The following is a 24146-nucleotide window of genomic DNA, read 5'->3' as shown; positions in this document are numbered from 1 at the left end:
GAGATTTGTCTGCTGCCTTCTCAGTGCAAATAAATAGTGCAAATAAATAAGACTTCACAGCGTACATTCATCTCGCAGGGAACTTTCGATGCAGAGAGGCAGAAATCCGCTGCACAAATCTGTCTGGATTCCAAAACCAGCTGTGGAAATGATTCCCCTCTTCCTGGGGCTGCTCCCCTGCAGCGGCTGGGCCAGTTGCTTGGGAGCCCTGTCTTAAGAAAGTCCTTACTCAAATAAAAAAACATCCACTGGAATCAACAGCGGTTAGGATAGTAGCTCAGCTGTGTTTTTCTATATATACTTTACTCATCACCCTGACACTGGGAAAATCATCTTCTTTGTCCAAACAAAACGGAGTAGCTTTTTTTTAGTTTATCAGTGTCCTCATCCTCTGTATATCAGGAAAGAAACTCATCCCACTGTACTTTATTATGAGCTGTTTAGCATCTAAGTTCTTCAGGCTACTCAATTCATAGTAAAAGCAGATTTTTAAAACAAGCCTGAGATTCTGTTTGTTTTTTAGTATTATTATGAGATTTATATAAAAAATAAGGCTTTACAGTCTTCCACAATACATCACAAAGACAAAATTAAATTGTCCACAGACCGTCAAATTCCCCTCTTGCTCCTACATCTGACTTCTCTCAGAGGCCCAATTGCACAGTAGCTCCAAAAATAGATGTACATTGCAGAGTGCTCTGAAGATCAATACAGACTTGAGCAATTTGGACCAGGCGGGAAACATCTTCCAGAGCCAAGGGTCCATCACTGCGAGAAAGCTGCCGCCAAATGTCACCAAAAATATCTGCCCCCATCAGTAAATCATATATGGACTGAAGGTCAATGGTTTCAGGCTCTGCTGGAGCTCACTAAGAAACTCAATTTCAGAGTTTGTGGCCCTCTGTGGAGAGCATCATTCTGCCAGTTTCTAAAGGTACGACATTAGGCATTGTCAACACAATATGCCATCTCATTTCAGCTGCCAACCTGCGACCCCAAAACGCAGACAAGCTTCATTTAGACAACTTCCCTCGGACAACAACGCAACGGTTTCCATTTTACAGAATGGGAAACGCTGATGCATTTCCTTGTATCCTGATAATTAGCATGTACTGCGCATTATAATATTGCTCTTATTTCAGACAAAATAAACCACTAGATGACTCTGCAGAAGAAAGGAACACAAAGCAATTAAATCCATGCGCAATTAATATTATCAAGAAAGTTCGCAACAATGTGAAAAAAACCCTTATTTTTTTCCTTTAAATATATGTTCCTAGTATTTTAATTTACAAAGTCAAGAGGTATTATTACCAAGTGTAAGGGCCTCTGTTCAAGGCACTGAAAAGGCAGGGAGAAGCTTCTGAGCCCGCGGCAGCCTCCACAGCCTCCCTCCCCGCCGTCACGGGAGGCGAGTGACACAGTGACCTCTCAGATCAATACATTCAAATCAATACACTGCCTCAATTCCTTCCCATCTCATCGACACTAAATGAGAAACCTAACTACACGCTTTAATTATACTGGAGCTGTTTTAAAGATGCCACTAACCATTACCAGCATTAGGAAGATCTGTGAGTACTCTTCCAAATGCCAGGCAGCTGCCGCGAGGTCCAGCCTGCTCAGATAAGGAGTTTCACTCCTGCTATCAGAGGTCACCTTGCTACAGAGGCAGGATACAAACGCATCCGACATTCTTAAATAAAGCTGTACTATAAAAAACGTCTGATGGAAACAAGATCTTAAGAAAGGGAACAGTCCTGGCTTTCCACAGCTTAGACACGGGGAAAGCAGCACAACTCATTTAGATGATGGAAAACCTTGAGATGGAAATAGGACATTTCTGTGATGTTAGCAGGCCCCAAGCACAGAGTACCGATGCACTGAATTCCTGATAGACTTTTGTTTCAATTTTGCAGCGTGACTTTGAGCACTCTGGTTGTGTAGTTCAATCTCCTCTGCTGGAGGACTTCAATGAATTCAGACAGAAGCAGAAAGCGAAGCAATCTTGTTAAATAATATGTTTCTTAATGGTCGCTCCTCCATGTTACCAAACACAAATGAGATCCAAGATTTCACAGAGGGAATCTCTGTCTGTAGTGAGGAATACCAGAAGTTTTGCAAACCAGACTCTCAGTAATTTAATTTACACCATCCTCATTTGCAAACCTTGGAGGACAGAGAGATTTCAAAGTATATCTCAGACCCAGGAATAGACTAAGGTAGGATAAATTCTCAGTTACCCATCAATATCATCATGATAATCCTTAGAGCAGGGCGAGCTGAAGTTTAATTTTATCCACATTTCCTAATTCAGGCTCATTTCCTCAAATCTTCTGAAGTCAGCTGTTGTTATGTTTCTGAATTGCTTTCCCAAACTCTTTAATCAAGCAGACTACATCAGGCACCTTAAAAAGATACCTACTACGTGCCCATCTGCCCCCGTCATTCTAACTTTATCACTGCATGCAGTGCTCCAGCAAACTCATTGCTGCTCAGGCAGTCAGCTCATTTTATTCAGACACTGGCCTATGTGCCGAAACTGGAATTCTTATTTTTGCAGGACTCTTGTTCCATACAAGGAGGAACACATGACACTGCTTCTGAAGATCTTCAGAATAGGTCAGATGTGAAACCCTTTAACTCCTGTGAAATCCACTAAAACACCTACTACGTCCAGCTGTCACAGGGGTTCCCACCAGTGGTCAAGATATGAAACTGTAACTTTCCACTTAAAAATTATTTGTCATCCATTTATTTGCCTGAAAGTCCTGCTCATCAGAGCTGTACAAAAGACAATAAGTTTAAAAAACATTGGAAAAAAGCCCACACGACAGGAATACTGTGAACTATCACCAGTACCTGACACTTCCCAGTACAGGCTGGGAAGGACATGTCTCAAAGGGATCATGAAGTTCTCCACAAGCAGGAAAAGTGTAGAGGTCTTAACACTAGAATACATAATTCATGAAAAGGCTTAGGCTAAAATGGTATTTCTTCATACTTCCAGTACAATGTATTAAATGGAATGACACATAAGGAGAGAAAAACGTTAATTCTAAATGTATCTTTGTATGCTAACATTTTATTAGAGCCTTGCTTCATAACAGGCTGTATTTGTGACAAATGCATTACTAAGGCCGAAGAGAACAGGCCACATTTCAAAGAGATACTCTTACTGTAGCCTACTGCAGAAATCAGGGCAGTAGATTGCCCAGTGCATTAACTTGCTATCAAAGCTCTCCTAAACCTCTGATAGACTATTTCTACACTGAGTTACTATTTCTACACTAAAAACCTTCCCAACTCCCATGGAAGAGCTTTAATCAACCTGTCAAAACCAGAGAAAAACTGACTGAGCCTAATAATAGAAACAAAAGGCACGGACATGAGCAAGGGTGGGCAGAGGTGGTCTGGCAAGTGGAGGCTGACGATGACCATCAGACACAAGAAAGCCGGTTTGAGGTTAATAAAAAAATCATTCTTTCACATAGTCTGGTACTGCTGCCTCTTTGAAAGGGTCATTTTATGGAATGCAGCAAAAAGCATAAAAGAAATTTGGGCAAAAAGACACGCTATAAAGATTTATATTTAAAGCCAAGGAGTAACAACAGACATCACTATAACTAAATGCAGCACCTAGAGAGGATGCTGCTAAAAGCAGCTAATCCTCTTAATATTTCCTCATAAGACGCATACTTGCTTTCTGTAAGAAGATAAAGATCTAGAAGAATGTACATTTCTATGTACTAATGCCTCAGGGAAAGTCTTACTTTGCTTTAAATAAGCTTCTTTGATAGCCAGTTTGACCCACTCAGAAATAACGTTTTTGATGGCTGTTTACCTTTGATTCTGTTGCCAGAAAAACATAGAGAACAGCAACGTCTGAACAGTTGTCTTGTGATCAAATTTCATTTGATAAATCTTTTAACATCCAGGAAGGAAGAATTGTAGCCAAATTTTCTTATCACGAATAGATTTTGGAAAAAAGAAAACAAAAAGATAGGGAATAGATCATTGTTACTTTAGCACCGTTATGAGAGCAATATGTAAAAATCCTGGAGTCAAACAAGAAATGGAGGGCAGGTCCTTTATGGGCTCTATTTCTGTGCTTACAGCTCCCCTGGCAGCCACAGCTGTAATTAAGAGTGTCACTGCACATCCAAGGAGATGTCTAGAAATGTTGGAGAGAGGTCCAGAGGAGAACCCAGACAGGATTTCGGGGCTAAAGTTAGAAGCTATTTAGCTCTGAGATGGCAGAAAAACAGTCAAATGTGACAGTGGCTTTGAAGAGTCCTGAAGTGGGGACACAAGGGTAGGACAGCCCTGTTTGCAGTTGGCAACACCTTTTGGCACCCATGATCCAAACCCAGCCTTAATTCCCATGCCAGGGGATGGGATGGGCAGAAAATAAGGTGAATTTTTAGCTGAAACTTTCTCCTCAAGCAGTCTTTGAAAAGCTTTGTCCTGGTAATACAGTCATTTTTCTGTAGGCCACAGAGAGATATACCACAGAGACACATGGGGAAATCACAGAGAGAAACAAGAGTACTGTAATATTTCATTAAATCCAAATGCCAAAAGAAGGGTCGGGTAGTCTGAACACAGGGTCTACAGGTTATCATTAACCACCAAGACCACCTCCTACTCCCACACTTTTAGGGAGGAGGAAACATCCCAAGGCTGCCACGTGTGGAGTCTGGAGCTGGGAAGAGGACAGCCTAGACAGGGTTGCCCCATTTACCTTGTAAAAGAAAAGAGGCTGTCAAGAATGAGGCTGTCAAGAATGAGGCCTCCTCAATAAGTTGTTTGTAGGATGCTGTTTATGAAAGTACAGAAACCACTTAAACTAGTTGGATTCTGGAATTAATGGTTTGTGTAAAAACTGAAATTTCAATATAAAATTTCATTTAGACTAAGAAATTAAATACTTAGGAATTTCAAAAAACATGGGTGAAACTTCTGTTCAGAAAAGTTTCTATTTCTGAAGATTTTCAAAACAAAATTTCTGCAACAATTTCATTCTTCAAAATAAAATTTACCAGATAAGGAAAAATGTATACCACAGTAATTGCTAAAATAGCTTTCAAAAATTCAAAAATAAACAGGCATTTATTCAACATAGGTTTTCCAAGTTCTTTATTTCCAAAATTGTTACCTTGTAGGAAAGGTAAGTTTACTATCAGTCCAGGATAGACTTAGCTCACATTTCTTTAACCTATTAAGTTTTGCTTATAGCTTTCTAGGCTACAGAAATATCATTTTGCAGAACAATTATTGAAATCTAGTGACTAAAAGATACTTGAAAATATCTCATTTTCTCCTAAAATGACAGCACGGGGATTCACACACCACAGGGTTTCAGAGCAGCTCCTTGTGTTAACTCACAGGTAGGTCATACAATGTTTATCAAGCTAGTGGCCAGGATTTTCACATAAGGGAGCGTAAACCCCAGAGGAATGTCCCCAGCAGAAATAGAGTGTTACCCTGGGCTGACCTTTCAGAAAATTAAACTTCATGAGACTTGGTACTACCTGGTTTTCAGCATTAGGAGTTGAAACTCCTGATCCATGATCTTTGCATCCTGTCCTAAATCTCTCTACGCTGGGGACATGGCTGATCAGGACAGAAGCAGCACTGTCACATGCTGCCCTGATGTGTCTCAGAGCAGGGAACATCCCACCAGCAACCACAAAAACTATAGAGTTTTCACATCACCAACATTTTTAACTCCTCCTGGTGCATCTGTTTGCTAATCCCATCCATTCGGGATTAGAGAGGACATTTCCAAGAAGAGACATGGCCAGCAGCATTCCCAGTAGCAGTGTTATGTCGCCCTGACTGGGAGGAACCGGGTTACACCCCTGCATCAGCAGGTGCCAGAGAACCCTCTGAGCAAACTCAGGCCTCTTTGATTTGTCCACCCACAACTAAAACACAGTACTGTTGAGAATAAGGAGGTATATGAGCATCCCTGCCGTGCCCTTCATAAATTTAGAGATAATTAAAGCTTTTTAAGGTGACTGTAGGTTGAAGCTAACTGCTCTGTGATTTAAAGCCAGGATCTATTTGTCTGTTGTGTCTTTCTTCCAGGTTCCTGTTGTTGCGAACACAGCAGAATTTGAATAGTATAAGCGCTCTTCATAAATTCCTGCTTTCCATAAATTGCCTGTTGGATCAAAAGCAGAACCTCTGTGCAAGAGCACAGAAATCTCCAGCCTTTGATTTGGAACAGATGAGGCACCCTACGTTCCTCTAAGATTAAAAAAAAAAAAAACCTGTTGGCACAGCACACAAAAAAGAGAGTCAAAGGAACTACATGAAATAATTCAAAACAAAGGAGGTGGAAATTCAAAAATAGTACAAGGAACTCAGATGACAAATTGAAAAGCAGATGAAACTGCAATTAAGAGGACAATTTCATGTCCAAAGAGGATGCTCCAAACACCAGCCAGAGAATGGAGACCCTCTGGACTAGCAATGAGCTGAACACAATATAAGCCAGTCTTCTGATGGGAAGACAAATTAAGGCAAATTATCAATTACATTTTTGTAATGTAGTTAGAGATAGTTACCTCTATCCATAATTTCATAAATGCATTTCCAAATTAAAGGAAGGAAAGGAAGAATGAACCAAATCCAGGAAAAAAGAATTAGCTCAATTTGGAAACTGCAGGTCACTCATTTCTTGACCTTATTGGACGGGCAATCAAGGAAAATTACAACACCACTAAAATAAAGCAGTAGACTAATCACAAAAGCCAGCCATGAAAAAAAAAAAAAAACAACTACAGTGCGTTTTTTCTGGACATCAGAGAAAAGGTTTGGTATAGAAAGGAATAAAATTCAGAAAAGTCTGGGATTTGTATTTTTAAGCTTGTCATACCTAATCATGAGCTAACGCAAAATTAAACTGCAGTGAAGATAGGTAAATTAGTCAGGGTGTGACCTGTGTACCCACCACAGCTGACCCAGAGTATTCACATGAGCTGTGCTGGCTCAGGGCAGAGGTCCCTCCAGCCCAGGTCTCAGCTCCTTACAGAAGAAACTAGACACCAGGCAAGCCAGTAGTGCATTTCCATTTAGGCAAAGCTGGAGTGCTTTTGTCTGCACTGGTTTTGGACCTTGGGATACTCTGTATGCGGCAACTACAGCAACAGGGAGAAAATCCATTTCCTGTTGACAAAGGATGCTTAAAGGGTTAATATATTTGCAGATAATAGGTTTAAGAGAGTTGGAGTCTAGACTGATGACAAACACAGATGAATAGATTTCAATTTTTTCTGGTTTCTTTTTTTCCCCCTCAAGTTGCAAATGCAGAACTGCTCACAAAACACAGCATAAGATCAGGGTCTCAGACTCTGAACACCTCTGAACAGTGATTAATTTCTACATTAGACAAATTCACAGTACATTCACTTGGTAACTATGATACATCCACATAATAAGTCACATTGACACGAGTGAACTAAACCCTACTGCAGTGGTAAGTTCAACAACCAGGTTTCAGTCAGGGAAAGTGAAAATCATTGTTGCAAGAAGGCAAGAGCCCAGAGTTTGCTCTCTAGGACAGCTACAAACTGACCTATTCTATTCTATACCAATTTTATTGTTCTATACCTTGTAGTCATGACATTATCAAGTCTGGTACAAACTTAAATCTTCTTCTAAGGCAAAGCTTGCATCCTTACATCTGTCCTTCTACATTTTGTAAAAGTTCTTCAAAAGGACTCAGCAAAGAACTGAGGTCTAAGTCTTACAACTTCTCACTTCTTTCCTGGTTCAAGGGAAAGGAAGGAAAAACACTGTCCTGCAAAAGGAAAACAGCAGGAAACAGAAGTCAGAAGAACTGAAAGAAATAAAAGGAACACACCCCCACATGTCATAAAGTAAGAACAATGACTAGATATCACAGTGACTGGCATTCAATATATAAGGCAATGGCTTAATTAGTCATAAATATGGTCAGCTAGCAAATGTTAAAAGGTCACCTGATAGTAATTGTGAACAAGACAAACTGAGCTGCTAAAAAAAACCTGTCATGAATAATTTCTCAGGGCTTAGCAATTCTCCATGCTTCTGTAATTTGCTCTTCTCTATTATGGTTGAATAACATTCTGCTAATTATTAATTGGATAATGATTTGTTTCCATCACTAATTCAATAATGTGTTCAGAAGTGCATTTTGAAAGCTCCCAGCTCTAGAGACCATAAATATCAGGCTTATTGTGGTGGGTTGACCCTGGCTGGACACCAGGTCCCCACCAAAGCCACTCTATCACTCCCTTTCTCAGCTGGGCAGGAGAGAGAGAATATAACAAAAGGCTCGTGTGTCATGATAAGTCCAAGAAGAGATCACTCATCAATTACCATCACGGGCAAAACAGCATCAACTTGGGGCAATTAGTTTAATTTATTACCCATCAAATCAAAGTAGGATAATGAGAAATAAAACCAAATCTTAAAAATACACCTTCCCCCCACTCCCGTCTTCCCAGGCTCAGCTTCACTCCCCATTTCTCTCCCTCCTCCCCGCCAGCAGCGCAGGGGGACGGGGAATGGGGGTTGTGGTCAGTTCATCACCCGCTGTCTCTGCCGCTCCTTCCTCCTCAGGGGGAGGACTCCTCACACTCTTCCCCCGCTCCAGCACGGGCTTCCCACGGGGTCACAGCCTCCTTTGGGCACATCCCCCTGCTCCAGCGTGGGGTCCTCCCCGGGCTGCAGGTGGGTCTCTGCTCCCCCGTGGGCCTCCCTGGGTGCGGGGCACAGCTGCCTCACCATGGGCTGCCCCACGGCTGCAGGGGAATCTCTGCTCCGGGCCTGGAGCACCTCCTGCCCCTCCTGCTTCACTGCCCCTGGGCTCTGCACAGTTGTTGCTCTCACAGATTCTCACTCCTCTCTCCAGCTGCAGTTGCTGTTGTGCAGCAGCTTTTCTCCTTCTTAAACCCGTTATCCCAGAGGCGCTACCACCGTCGCTGATGGGCTCGGCCTTGGCCAGCGGCGGGTCCCTCTTGGAGCCGGCTGGCCTTGGCTCCACCGCACATGGGGGAGCTTCTAGCAGCTTCTCACAGAAGCCATCCCTGTAGCCCCCTGCTACGAAAACCTTGCCACACAAACCCTGTACTTATTTTCACTTAACTGCTCTGGTTGGAAGGCAGGTCCCAAGTGATGGAAGTGGAGGCTATGGAGCCTCCTGCCCATTTTGGGGAACTCTACACCCAAAGTCACCAAAATATCCCTTTCCTCTCGAGGTGTTCAACACTGGGTAGCAATTAGGAGCTTATACCTCCTGGGTATTAAACAGGGGTCTGGCTGGAGATTAATAGTCCACCATTAGGGGAACTCTTATGGGGCATCCAGAGGGTAGAAACATCTCAGTCCTCCTTTACATCTCACTTCCAAACCTAAAGGTCTTCAGAGCACTCTTTAAAAAGAGTGAAGGAGGAAGGGCACACGATAGGGCTCTGCTGTACAGTACTGACCACCCTCTCTGGCATCTGACATGGGTCCTGTGCCAGGGCCATATTACAATAATTTCTGCTCAGATAAAAAGCTGAAGACAAGAAAGCCAACAATAATCCCCTTGAGCTACCACTCCCTACTACCTCCCTAAGAGAAGCCAGACCATTAAAAATGCCACATAAATATCACTGACAGAAAACAGGCTTCAAGGTTATTCAGAAAAGCCCCACGCACAGGCAACCTCCTCTTTTTAATAGTGATAAAAACCCTGAGTTTTCCAAAACAGCAAGTCACGGCGCAGGCAAACCCACCTTTCAGAACCCAACAGCTCCCTTTTTGCAGAAGAAAAGGTAATGTTGAGGGGGAAAGGTATAGCATTCCTCCTTCATAGGCCACAGAGGCATAATCAATTGGTACAACAGCACATTGTTGAAACACAAACCACAGAAAGCTGCTTTATGAATCTGTGCAGCCAGCTGGAACAGCCATCAACAGCTGCGAGAGGAATTCACTCCAGGACTCAATCACTTCATTAGGGTGGGTTTTTTCCTTTTATTACATGCGGCTCAGGCTGCTGATCCTCACCCTGAAGACCCTCCACAGAGCAGCCCCACTTCTTTCTCTGCTCCCTTATATACTCAGCAACATTAATGGTTCCCACTGTATTACTTAATGTCCTCCTGAGACATCATTTCTCCCTCTCCCATCATATAGCTCACAAGCAACTTTCCAACCTACTACATCACATTGTGTGGTGTCCTAAGTTTCTTGACTGTAAGTCAGAGAGCATTAGTGTTTTGGGAGCAGCATAGGTACAGAATTTGCCCCTAAGATAAGGGCTTCTGTCTGTAAATTGATCTAGCATAATGATTGTGATGAACTGCAAATCATGGAAACTGGGAGAAAATACCCAGATGGAATGATGTTTCCTGCTTACTCTACTTCTAATTCTGCCCTACTTCTGTTTGATATAGGCTACTTGATTATATGTGAAACGTAAGTGGACAGAACCACAGCCCAGAGCCCCAGCAAGCAGTGACACTGGAATATACATATATCAATTTGAGCTTGAGACTGGTACAAAATTGCAAGGATGAGACCACTGACTGCTGAAGTCATGTGCACTTGGCATGAGCAACAGCAGGTGACATCACCAGGTTTTTGTAATTAAATACGATTGTCTCAAGAAAATTCTGATTCCTTCATTGAAAACAACCATATGAAATTCTAAAGTTAGTGAAAACAAATAAAAATTTATTAACAAGTAAGAGCTGAAGTAGGAAATATCTTCAAACAAAATGCTGATAGAAATACAGCTTCTTCTTCTCCTCCTAAGCTTATACTTTTGCAGGATTTTAATACAAATAAAAGAAATCCACCTGGTATTCTGGCAGCGTAGTCAACTTTAGCCCTATTCTACTTCATTTCTGTTGTAGAAATGCCAGCAGACCCTTATACTGAGGAAAACCTCAGTATTAAGAGCGATAAGAAGATATTAGAAGAAGGCTGTTCAACACTCACAGTAACCTTGCAAAAGCTGTTCAATCCAGCAAGTAAACAGGTACACACCTATGATAGGCTCCAAAACAAACCTCTGAGTGGGTAACTGTGCTCAGCTTGAGGGCTATTTACACATATTGTGCACTTTTTTAAATCTCCTTACCCGAACTGCTACAGTGAGATGGTTCCACAAGTCTGCCGGTCTTATCGTAACAGGCAATAGCTCGCAGCCGTACACCCTCACCACACTCCTTGGCATCTCTGTGGGATCGCATTCCCAGCTGCAGCTCAGATGTGCCTCCTCCGATAATGCAGTCCGACCAATTTCCGTGGGGCTGGGAGGTAAACACCTCACAGGGGCACAGCTCTGTTTCAACTTGAGGATAAACTTCTGTATTCTGGCATTTGTCTCGCTTTCTGCTTCGCCCTGTTCCAACCACAGAAATCTGTTTGTTAGCTTAACATCTGCTACTTTTGATAACAACACGTCATATTATTTATACTTGCATGAATTCAACGCATTAGAACCAAAACAATCTGAATGTTAATATTCAGGAACATTTCCGAAGCATCTATTAGCTGCTGCCAGTGCTCTGGAGTGCAAGGACAACGTATTTATCTCCAGGGGCAACCAGAGAACTTGGAAATACTGTTTTGATGGGTAGGGCAAGGAGCAAAATACAAAGTCTTACTCTAGGAATGATCTGCCCAGAAAATGCTTTGCAATTTCATATAATATCATCTTTCTCTAATTATCGGATGAAAATAAATTGATTGTTTTGTCTCTGTTTGCTCGCAATCAATGGTTGCTAGGACAACTTCCAGAGGACTCTACATTATCCACAACTTCTTCTTTGAGGCTACCTTACAAATTAGTTAAAGATGCACTCGGCACACAAACCGTACTTTGAAGAAAACAGAAAAGATAATCCTCAGTAAATCATTAGGGCAGCAAAGTATTTCAATGGTTATATAAGGTTTAATGTTTTATTTTGCTCTATTCTTTCAACAGGTTTTAAAAGAAGACTCTGTCGCTTCAGGAAGCAGCAACATTCAAATAAACCTGTGGTACAGCTTTCTACACCTTCACTCTCTGTGCCCTGTTCCTGGAGGACTTCTAGCCATGAGTAAAGGTCCCCAGTACAAGAAAAGATAATGTAAAGAAGAGAATCCATGCTCCCTCCATCCCTACAACTGTTTCAAGGGAACAAAGGTCTGTATACAGCCTCTAAAGATAAAAATCAATGCTTTTCTTGGCATGGGTTAGCCAACATGACATGGAGCAATCTTTATGCTGGCTGAGCTCAGGGACGTCTTTGCATTTGGCATCTGCACAGAAGGGGAGAATTCATCTTCACTAACAAACTGTATCAGTATCCCATCCTCAAAATGTTCCTTGGGGATCTCGGACACACTAAAAATACTTCTGCAAAAAGTTTTAAAGCTTTGATCCCAAAAGAAATATTTTCTCTTTGTTACTGCACACAAATAAGATGCTAAAACCAGAAAATAAGTTATATAACCCAACAACCTCCTTTCTAGCCTGGAATTGAGAGTCATTCCACCACACATCAGTAGGAGCACAGGCTGGCTGTCATCAATAGCTCCTGACATAAAAACATGTACCTCCAAAGAAAAGGGCACTGATTGCAGACCCTTAATATCACTGTCCTTCAAGCCCCAGTTTTTTGAAAATTGTATTTCCAGAGTTCTGGGGAATGTAAAGCTTGCCAGCACAAAGGGAATATAAAGACGAAGAAATCAAATAGCGTGAGCATCTTTATATTTTTGTGTATATATATGTTTATGAGCCAACTCAGGTAAGATATAAGAGGGTCAACTCCACATACTTCAAGGAAACTCTTTTAAAAGGCTTTAAATAGATTGGGAGCTCTCCAGTGGCATTTCCAGTACTTTATGTTTGATGAGCTGACAGAAGCCACAAACTCAGTGTATACAGACAGCTGTATATTCTGCATTGTATTAGTAAACATGGGAATTGGGGACTTGCCCATGTTCTGCTATTATTACATGAAGCACATCAGGCACGGGTAAGGATGCTAATAAACTCACATTTATACAACACTACTTTTCCAACTTGCCCTGCCATCTGTTTTGTAGGAATCTTCCCTCTAATGAAGTTGCTATGAAAGCCCCATTTTGAGGGCAAAAGCGACATTCATTCCATACTCTTCATAAAATAGTTTTAAAATTAGTGGTGGTGATATTTTTATCATCTTCACAGACTGCTTTAGAAATTACTATTAAAAACACCACTGCCAAAACTTTCAGACATAAATGCTTCAATTAAATAGTATTTTCTTTTTTAATTACATTTCTGAACACTAATATTATATACATTAAATATTATTAGGTATTATAAAAGTTATATGAAATATTGAAAGTACACCTTCCTGCAGAAAATGCATTGTATCTGTAGTACTGTGAATTGACTGTATTAATTAAGACTTACCTAAAAAATGTGTTTCCATTATAATGACTTTGAATTTTGATATGTTCTGTAATAAGTCTTTTGCTTCTTAAATAATGACTAATTTTATATGTAGAGTCTGATTACTTACAAAGTGAAATGAATAATACTATTAGAAACTGAGTGGGAGGCAAGCAAACACCCAGCAAACAATTAGCAGATTCTCACTAAATGACATGGTTAATGAACTCTTATAGTGAAGCCAGAGTGTTCACTTGAGCACAGACACACAGTGTTGAACAACGAGGTACAACTCATGCACACTTACAGAAAGGTGAAATACAAAGGTATTAAGGAGTCTTAACAGCATGAAGGACTTCCCAAATAGCACTCTCCACTGAGTTCACATGGATGGGGTTTTTTCCAAGACTTTTGGCCAGCTCTAATTTTCATGAAGTTTTATGCAAAGACAGGTCAAACACTGATCTCATCGACTTCCCCTTTTGAACTGTGGTAAAACGAAAACCGACGCCTGATTTGGTCCTTTCTCACTGCTCTGTGTGGTGTTGTGCTGCCTCCACCCCATCACCACCCACTGTACGTTCACCACTTGCTTTTCAGGACACCTTTGCTGGGAGCGGGCTGAGACCATGAGCTCCTTCCCAGCAGGAGGGAGGGAACCCAGCAAGGCCTCCTGGGAGAGCCAGATGGTGTTTGGTCACAAATGCAGTGTGGGTGAGGAGACAAGCCATCAAAACCTGAATATCAGAAACCATTTTGGGTCCACTTGAATGGAGCCATGTCTGATGTAGAATGGAGTAAGAAAGAGGATAGATAGGACCATACTGTTTTGTAACTGTCACAGATGTTCATAAAGAAAATTCAGATTTAAAACTACCTGGAAGTAAGTATTCACTTAATTCTTACATATTTTCTGTAAGATCATTCTGATAGGGATAGAGGATTTCTACTACTATAAACATACAGACATTGATATAGAGAACATTATAGAATATGCTCTTTGGCAGAAACAACAGAGCATTGTATAATAATTATTTTTATGTAAATGAGAAATCTTTATCCTTTAATGAGCTATACTGACAAATGGCAGCTCGAAGTCATTATGTCTGTATACTGTAATTGTTAGTTACTAAAAACATGGATCATTCCAACAGTAACAAACTGAATAACAAGATAGCCAAACAGCCAGGTACAAGTGAGTCTAGAAGAAAGGATCAGTGGTGGCCACCATATTTTGCTGCCATTCAGTTCCCAGACATTAACGCAGTACATATTTTTGCAGCAATGTTAGTATTTTACTCCATAGTAGAAGTCTTTGAAGTTTCACCGATATTAACGGAGCAAACTCAAGCCAGCTACACCATAGCTCTCAAACACAACACAGAAATACAAAAAGATGTGAGTGCTCAGGATAACAGTAAATTTCTTGTAAACCTTCTGAAAACAATGTAATTCATTATGACTTGATTTAGCTATGTGTGTTGGGGGGAAGACAACTAACAAAAAAACAGCTCCAAACTATTAATGTTATAGGGTTTTAAAGCTTTTCAGTTCGATCAGCATTCAAATAACATAATAACAAACCACAACAGCAAATATGGGAGACTGTTCCATGAAATGGTTTGAACTAGAGTGTTTAATGAATATATATACAAGATCAAACAAAACTGTTTTAATGATACTGCTTTTTCTTTATTCATGCTATTAATTTGCCCTGTTGAACTACTGGATTCCGCTGAGCACAAAACTCACAGCTTTAAACTTCATGCAGATTTCAACAGTCTTACACAGAAAATCACACTGATTTTTATTCTTGTATACATATTTGCTTCATGCTTCCCAAATAATAGGTCAGATAAACTTGCACAATGCATAGTCACTATTTTATTTGGTTTATGTCTAAAAATGGTTTTCCACCACTGAGTTTTTCTGCACTATTCTCATACTGAAATGTGTGTGCATAAAGCAGGCAATGATCAGTATCAGATCAAAAATCAATTAAGGACAATCACTGTTCTGTCTGGATTTTCCCAAAACTCCAACATCAGTCCACCAACACCCGAGAAGCATTATTGACAAGTATCACCATCAGATAAATATTATAAAAGATTATACCTGTGAGTGACCGTCTCCTACTTCTAGTTGATTCACAGTCAAATGAGCATGCTGTAAATTTAGACCAGGGGCTAAATGTGCAGTCATCTTTGCAGGGAATGAGACACTCCTGTACAAGAGATGGCATAGATCCTGCCCACCGCATGCAGTCACCGACATCAGCAGAGTCGTCATACTCCGACAAGCATGTAACAGCTGAAAAGTAGAGGTACAGAAATCTTTATATTGTTATATATATTGTATTATACTCTATGCAGTCGGTACTCATGTTCTATGTGAGAATCACTCTCCTGGGTTAATAGGATAAAGCTGATTTATTTGGAGGTCATTATTCATGCGTCACTCAAAGATGTGCTAGAAGCTCGACAAAACCATAAAGACACATTCTTATTTGAGCAGTATGTTATCAAAATGATGATATAAATTCAATATTCTCAAGGAGGCAGTCATTTTAAAGGGTTGGGGCAACAGTTTAACCAATGATACATTGTACTACCAAACAGGAAAAGATATAATACTGCAGCTATGTGCTGTAAAACAGATTTGGTCAAGGCCAGGATACCCAAGCTGCGATGCACACACTACATATGAGACTGAAACTGCTTCTAAGTGGGAAAAAAAATTAAAAGATATAAAAGGAAGTGTCCTTCTCCAAAACTGCCATCTTTTCCACATTTCAGATGAAGGGAACAACTGTTTGAGCAGCTTCCCCATACAGAGTGGTGACCTCTGCAGATGCTGCAGCTAAACGCTTCTTGCAGCAAGGTGTCAACACCAGGTCTGTTCCCTCCCAACTGAGTTCCCTAAATACTGTGCTACCCTTTGTGCTCTCCCAATCTCTGGTCATCTGAACCTTTGAATCTCTTATATAAACAGAGATGTTTAGGAGGAAGGGCATGAGCATTCAGCCTGTGGCCATGACAGAAAGGGGCTGTAGCTACTGCACTTTACTAGAAGCCTGCTTTTATGCTGCACGACAGCTTGCTATAAGAGCACTACTGAATGGACCCATTAACAGAAAAAACAGAAAAACCAACTGTTCTGTAGGCCTTGGCTGAGGACAGCGTCACTCTGCCGAGCTCCATCTGACCTGAAGTGCCTTTGCACGCGGGCAGAGGCAGAGCTCCTGCGCACATACCGAGCTTTACCTTCACACACAGCACTGCCAGGGCTCCACATCCAAATGCGATGCATTTCTCTGGTCCCCTGCCCAAAGCTTTACAAGGTCTCTAAGACAGGGTTGTGACAACAGGAAACAACAGGCACAGGGCCAGGCTGGGGCTGAGGTCTCTGAATTTGGGCTTAGATGCCTTTGGGGCCAGGAAAGAGTCAAACAGGGTTTGCAAGAGCACAACCCAGGACTTATATGCACTGATTTCCCTTCAGTTTTATTTTAGGTCAATGCTCTTTTCCTTCAACACCCCTGTCCTTTTCTGGACTGTAATGATTAATTTTTCAGGGTGGATAATGGCACTGTATAGCCATGATGGAGGACAAATGTATTAATGTATAAATCTGAGTCACAGGAAGCCTATAAAAAAACTTGCTAAAGTTTCAGTGAATTAATAATAAGTAATTATAATAAATAAGAATAGCCTGCACACCATGAAGTCTTTAATTTCATTAATAATAATTAATTCTCACAAAATCTTCAAGATTATAGGCTATTTATATCCTACATTGTAGGCTAACCAAAGCAAAGATAGGTCATGACTTGATTAAAGTAATAAAGTCAGGCACAGAGTTAGGAATTGCATTTGGCCCCAAGAGTTTAGTCATCTCAGGCTGTGATTTCAGCCAAGTCCACATACTGTATCATAAAGCTACAGAAGATGAAATGATTTAATCCAGATTTTATTATTTAACTTTAACAATCTATGATATTATTTTATGGAGATTCCTAAGTAATTCAGGTTTTTGAGGCTGCATATATTTTTCCTTGTTACCAGCACTTAATGTAACTAGGAGGGCATGAAGAAGGGAAAAATAACTGTTTTCTTACAGTTAAAGGATTTACTGGGGTGTAACCTTGCAATGAATACACACTATTTTTGGTTTTTAGCTACAGTACTTCATTGAAGCAAGAGATGGGTTGGCAACCACCTGGAAATAAAAAAGTATCTTATTAAAATGTAATTAGATTTCTAAGGAAAAATCAGCATTTTGAAGAGCGTGCAAAAGGCAAGGAATTGTTAAAAGTCTCTTTAGACTCAAGTGACAGTAAATCAGCATATTAATAAGTACCTCTAAATTGCTGATCCTTGCCCTTCACTTTCAATGCTTGTGACCCTTCCTATCTCTCAACTCCAGCAGCCAGAAACTCAGAGACATTCCCCTTCTCAATTACGAGAGCGCGAGGACAGAGGTCACCACTCGGTACGGCAAAGCGGTGTAATTGCCCTCTTCAGGAAGGTTAAACAAGTAATAGACTCTGATGCCCAAGGTCTGTGTAGCCTCATTACCTTCAGCAAGGACACCAAAGATTTGGCAACACAAACTTGTCCATGTGAAGTATGGCCAAGCGTATGCAAACCATCTTCTCAGCATCGCTACAATCACTAGCATCTGCAGGGAAGTGAACAATATCTTACACTGCCAGCCCCATAAAGCAATATTTGCAATTGCATAATAAACCATCACATTGCAATGTTTACTACTATCTGACGGAAGACCACAATTCATTCCTGACATTTATTAATGGCAGCACAAGTGAGGGAACTTCTAAATATCGATGTTAAACCAGACGCTTCATGCTGCAATGAATTATTATCTAATGGCCCCATGTTCTGCACAAATGTTCTTAATTTTAAGCATACAAATAATTCACTGAGTTCGCTGAGCCTATCTAGATGCTAGAAGTGATGGATTTATAAGGACGTGTGAGATCAGGGTAAATATTTGACAGAGATCACAGAGCTTAAAGAAATTAGTGGCAATAGTAAACATGGATAGAGGAAAGTTAAAACAACAAATAATATAGTAGATTATACATGTATAAGCATGGACACAAGGAGTTGTTGAAAAGAAAAAAAATGTAATGGATAGTCTAGTAAGAGATGTAAGACCTAAAGGAGGAGAGGAGGAGGATCTCCTGTGAGGTGATTTGGGACAGGCAGGTGGTTGAAAATACAGAATTGCTTCTCTTCTCTACTTTAGGAATCTTTATAAATGCAGATTCTGGTAACTCAATCTGGTCATTCCTGACAGAGCAACAAAGCCTCAGTGCCAGCAAGGAGAGGAGGCAGCGGCCAAAGAGCAAGAAATCCAAAAAGCTTTTTTTCATGCCTAAAATACTACCTAAAGAGGAAACATTCCGCTTGCTTCCCACTTTCCTGGGCTTTCGCACTTACCAGCACCAACAGTGTTACTAGGCTGGTGGGCCCAGATGAACACCTCTTTGGTGACCCAACTGGCAGCTGCATCACTTTGCTGGGAGAGCAGGCACTTCTTTTTTCACACGCACAAAATAAAATGCCAGCCATGAACATCTGGTACCCTTACACACCAAAAACCCACACCTCCTCGGATTGGCCTAGGCAGTACAGTGCATTTCAGTCATAGTAGGAGGCAACTCATTTCCACTCGAGAGTCTGCAAACATCTTCAAAGATGATGCCAATGCATGATTTCTTCAGTTTGAACTGAATTATCTTCAAAAGCCTGAGCTTAATGGGCCTGATCTTTACAGTTTGTCAGTCGTAAGAAATGGCAGGATTTCTGCTTACGTGCTTACAACTATGCTTGAGGTGAGCAGCATGAACTGCTAAAATAAATTAAATAATAAAACAAAAGCCCATTAGGACATTTTAATGGATTGAGAAGGGCCAGACAGGAAGCAGCAGAGCTGACGGATCCACTCCAGTGGTTTGTTCAGGAACCAGTCACTTCATTTCTGCCTGCTGCAAACTTATCTCCCTGTTAACTTAGCTCTAACCTTTAAGAGAACAATATTTTCAAATACAGGCACCTCTGGAAACAGAATGAGACAAATTTGTTTTCTGGGGACCTTCAAGAAAGTGAGTAAAATTATTTATCCTCAGTGGTTTCAAACTACTGATTGGTTTGGTTCATATGTGGTTTATGTTGCATAAAAAATATTTCCCCGTAATCCTCAGTTCTGTCAGAATGGTTTTAAATAAACTCATACCGCAAAGCCATTTCTGCTATGTCAACATCTCATTGGTTTTTTTTAAGCAGGATACCACCGGAGGGCAAATGCAGTCCATTTGCAGCCCTATGCACTGAGAAAAAGATCACATAGTAACAATAAATCCCTCCTAGACATAATGTGTGATTTCTACCATCTCTGCAACATTTAAAATGGACACAAGCATATGAATAGAAAGAGCTAATACAGGACACTGCCAGATAAAGGGTTTCAAATTATAATATTGATTCCCATGAAGAGGGGAAATGCAGGACTTTCTTTTGAACTCCTGCTATTCTTTCTTATTACCACCAGTCAATGCCACCAAACTGGAATTAAACACTTGGGGCCAAACTGCACGATGACAATTTAATGCAGTTCTGTTGATATAAACCAACGTCTGGCACCAAACAAAAAGTACATCCTCTCTTGCAACGATAAAAACAAGATCATTAATTAAACTGAAAGGTAGCCAGGTTTAAAATGCTAAAAGAAAGTACCTTTTTTTCAGGGAAGGGCTGGAATTGTTTAAACAGAGAGTGTGAATACACCCATTGAGGTGCCAACAAAAGTTAGCAATTAATATGAGCAATGAAAATAGCTGCAGATGCAGCCACTTTGCTTCAAGGCATAAGTCAGGTGTTAAACATACAGCCTGGGGAGGAAATTTCCCTTTCTGCTGGTACAGGGTCCTGTCAGGATACCGAACAAGGACTGCTAACGGGATATTCAGTACAACAGTCTGTCTTCTGGTTTTATATTTATACCCACAAGAGTATGTTTGTATACCCTCGTCTTAGCGTACGGCATACAGAAGCATATGGAAGCTATATTCTTTAACTACATTTATCTTAAATTAAAAGTAAATAGCAGACACCACTTCTATAAACTTTTACATGCTGAAATCAAATGTTTGTATGCTGTCAAACTGCAGAGGCACTGAATGCATCTTAGATGACGTTACATCACCAAAGAAGCCTGTCAGCATCAAACTGGGGAACTCAAGTGCTCTCAGTAGGCACATGCCTGACTTAAGAGCACTACAGATGGTCCTAACAAAAGGAGTGTATTGAGAAAGAAATATTATAGGCATAGCATTGCATCCAATAAGGAAAGATAACATAAATCTAGTTCCTCTTAAGTACAAATCCAATTACAGACAGTCTTGGTAATCATATTCATTTACCAAAGTTATAATCAATTCTCCATTAAAAATGCATTTCAACAGTTTCCAAAGGGTAAAAAGCTGAAGAGTGAGAATATCAACTACCAACCAGTAAAATTATAATGTACCACGGCACTTCAATTTGGGAATCCTAAATTAGTGGTTTCAAAACTCTGGAATTAAATGTCATTTGAACATCTGAACAATGACTGATAATTCCAGGAAGGTACACTCAGGCCAAACACTAAAACTAAAGCTATGCAGTAGTGTAAATCAAATGACTAGACTTAGTGCAGGAACAAGGGGGTAACCAATGAAGTTAGACAAGAAGTCTAACACCCAAGAAGTACAGGCATGATGATGTAATAATCTTCTCTGGCTTCAAATCCTAAGAATGTGTGAAAAATCAACGCCACCACGTAAAGTCAGGGGAATTGTTTTAATGTAGCTGTTTACCTGCTTGTTGTTGAGAAAAATCCTCATTTTATGTTGCATAATTATTCTCACTACCCTTCAATGTAACAAGACAACATATCATTCCTTACACGTATCACTAATGGTAAGCAAAAAAGGAGTTCAGGGTTAACACACTAGAAATAAAGACGAGAATAACTTTAAGGATCAAGAGTCACTCACTATAAGCACAGGCTCATAAGTCATGATGACCTCATTTATCTTCTATGTTGATGCTCCTTCATACCTACAATGAGTTTCTCCAAAATCCCAGGTGGAACATTTATGTTATTCTTGGTATGTTAACGCAAGTCCTGCTTATAGAGAGAGACCAGAAGCAGACATAACAGAATACATAAAATAAGGCTTTGCTAAGTCTCAGATTTAAGTCTAAGGCACTGATTCTGTAGGGACAAAAGTATACACTTAAGATCACCATGGTGACCTTCCCCTCTTGGATGCAGCAGCACTCCCTGCAATGAAGTGAAGCATGGCCAAAGTTTGGACTTACAGAAGCAAACCATAGGATAACTATTAAAAATAAGTCTGAGGAAAAGAACAAATGATGCCAGGAAGGACATTGCAGACACAAATCTAGTAAAAATAACTGAGGAAGAGCTGAAACAACTAGTTATGCAGCAGGGAAACTGGCTCTGAACTCACCAGTTTCCCATTTTGCAATTATTAATGATATTGACAGTGCTAAAGGGCTAACAAATGCCACCAAGCAAACAGAGCCCTGAATACACATAGACCCCAACCGACTTGCACCATAAACAAACAAGAGGAGCCTGAGATGAGGTTGGGAAGCAAATAAAGATGGTAAATATCAACTGAAAAGATAAAGGAAAGCAACTGAAATGATTTGCATGAAAAGGTGTCAGGGAAGAATCGAGTGGAAAAGTTGGGTACACAGCGTTAGCATGGAGCTTGTAACAGGGGAAAGGGGAGAAGTTTGGGATAGAGTTAGAAGGGAAGGAAAAAAAAAGCATGCAAAACTGTGAAGATCCTTCTCAAGTTAAAGGTCCATGTTTTAGCTGCTCTTTGGGTTGGCTCCTCTCTAGAGCTTTCCATAGTAAAACATGTAAGTGGGGAAAAACACAGGTTAATCTCAGAAGAGTCGTCCCAGCTGCAGCTTTCTGGGGGCCAGCATGGTGGGATGTCACCTCCAGTGCAGCCACAGCCATGTCCCCACCGGGGCAGCCGTCCCTGTGTACATGTGTCTGACCCAGCCATAGAGCTCCCCTGCGGCCACACGTTCACCATATGGGAAGGGATAAAGAGGTCTCTACACGCGGTCTGCATACCAGACCTGCATGTCCCTCCCACACTGTTCACTGTTCACGGCTCAGAGCCTCTCAGCCAACACCACAGCACGAGCACGAGAACAGAGCAGTTTGTCTGAAAGGGATTAAATATGTCCAGGGCTGCATATTAAAACCAGTAACATCAGTGCAGGCTTCTGTCATCTAATGCCTTCAACTGGACTCACCTCTGTACAACAACTTCTTAGAGTACAATTTTTCTTTGATACTTATGGATGAGGTTATCGATTATTTGGTTGGGAATATATGATTTAAATCACTGAAAGAATTGAGCTGTACAAGTCAATTTTGCCAAGCAGTGTGACTCGATGTTTTAATTCTTCCTCAGCTGTGAGCCAAGACTGCCCACTGTTTAAGGAGAAGTAGGAGAGAAATATATTTCTATAAAGCCCTTTCCTCCTCCCACCCACACACTGAATGCAGAACATGGGATTGATACATTAATGCCTAGCACCATTTTCATTTTAATACAAGTGTTTTCTTATTGCAAGTGGTTCACACTCTGCCTGGCTAGAAAGACAAAATAATATGATTTTTTAATGTTTCAGCTTTACTTTGTCCAGAAAATAACTGCAAGCTGAGTGCTTCTATATTATGCAATCAGTCTAAAGAATCATCCACAATTTTTCCCTTTTTTTCCTAACATTATTATAGGTTTTGAATTGCTTTTACTTTCATTTTCTATTAAAAAGAAAATCAATGGAAGTGCATTAGATGATTAATGATAGAAATTATGCTTCTGCGCCTTTCAAAGAACATAAAAATATACAAAAATATGCTTCCTTTTTTTCATCTTTCTGTGGCCCACAATTACTAAAATTACTCGAGTTCAATTTATTTGTAGCACCTATCATCAAGTTATATTTAAGATGAATTATTTATTGCACAACTTGAAAATAAAACTAAAACATCCTGTTAGATACACATACATTGAGACCACAGCAAATAAAGAGAATCAAACATGCCAAATAGTACGAGAGAAAATGGAAAACAAACACAACATTTACAGTATTTCTAGTAACTCAAGTTGGAAAATCACTTAGCTGATTAAGAAAGCACTGACTTTCTTTTGAAAGCTCTGCCTCAGTTATACATTCACTGGCCAGTATTTTTAGTGATAGTTGGATGAACTGAAAAGCTCATGCAGCCTGTTTTATTCTAGCCAGGTCCAGTTTTTAGTAGCACCCCATGGTCATCTTTCACAACAGCAGTAGAGAGCTCAACACTACAGCCAATTCACATGGCAAACCCAAGCTTAGGAAGGTCTCAGAAGATAGCCCTATCAACTTGTCCAGCCAGATGTCCATTTCAGTCTGAATTTTTTTGGTATTGGTTTTGAAAAAAATTATCCAGTTGTATCATCTTTCAGATAACTGGACATTTGAAAACATTTCATGATGTTGGTTTTGGAAAATGCATTTGAAAATCTTGCTCTGGAAGGCAGGCACTCTGCCATTTCACTCCATCTATTCCTTTACAGTGAAGTGCAGATACTAAATCAAGAACATAACACTAATACACTGACATA

The 24146-nt window shown here is 40.4% G+C and overlaps 1 protein-coding gene across 7 annotated transcripts in view; it reads right to left on the bottom strand.

The window, feature by feature from the left end:
- Positions 1-24146, bottom strand: part of THSD7B (thrombospondin type 1 domain containing 7B) — a 331460-nt gene that overhangs the window by 91207 nt on the left and 216107 nt on the right. For 5 of the 7 annotated variants that reach the window (XR_012629528.1, XM_074873761.1, XM_074873763.1 and 2 more), the window contains exons 14-15: positions 15530-15724; positions 11126-11389 (exon numbers count right to left, since the gene is read on the bottom strand). The exons of 1 other annotated variant lie outside the window; for it this stretch is intronic. Coding sequence is in view for 5 of the 6 variants with exons in the window: in XM_074873761.1 (XP_074729862.1) it covers positions 11126-11389; positions 15530-15724 (459 nt within the window). In the remaining variant the exon portion in view is untranslated. The remainder of the gene's footprint in view (positions 1-11125; positions 11390-15529; positions 15725-24146) is intronic. One more of the 7 variants, XM_074873766.1, reaches the window with a different exon arrangement.

This window comes from Strix uralensis, chromosome 6 (genome assembly GCF_047716275.1).
Source record: "Strix uralensis isolate ZFMK-TIS-50842 chromosome 6, bStrUra1, whole genome shotgun sequence".
Classification (NCBI taxonomy): Eukaryota; Metazoa; Chordata; class Aves; order Strigiformes; family Strigidae; genus Strix; species Strix uralensis.
The sequence above is the reverse complement of the archived record's forward strand: the minus strand, read 5'-3'. Positions and strand labels throughout refer to the sequence as shown.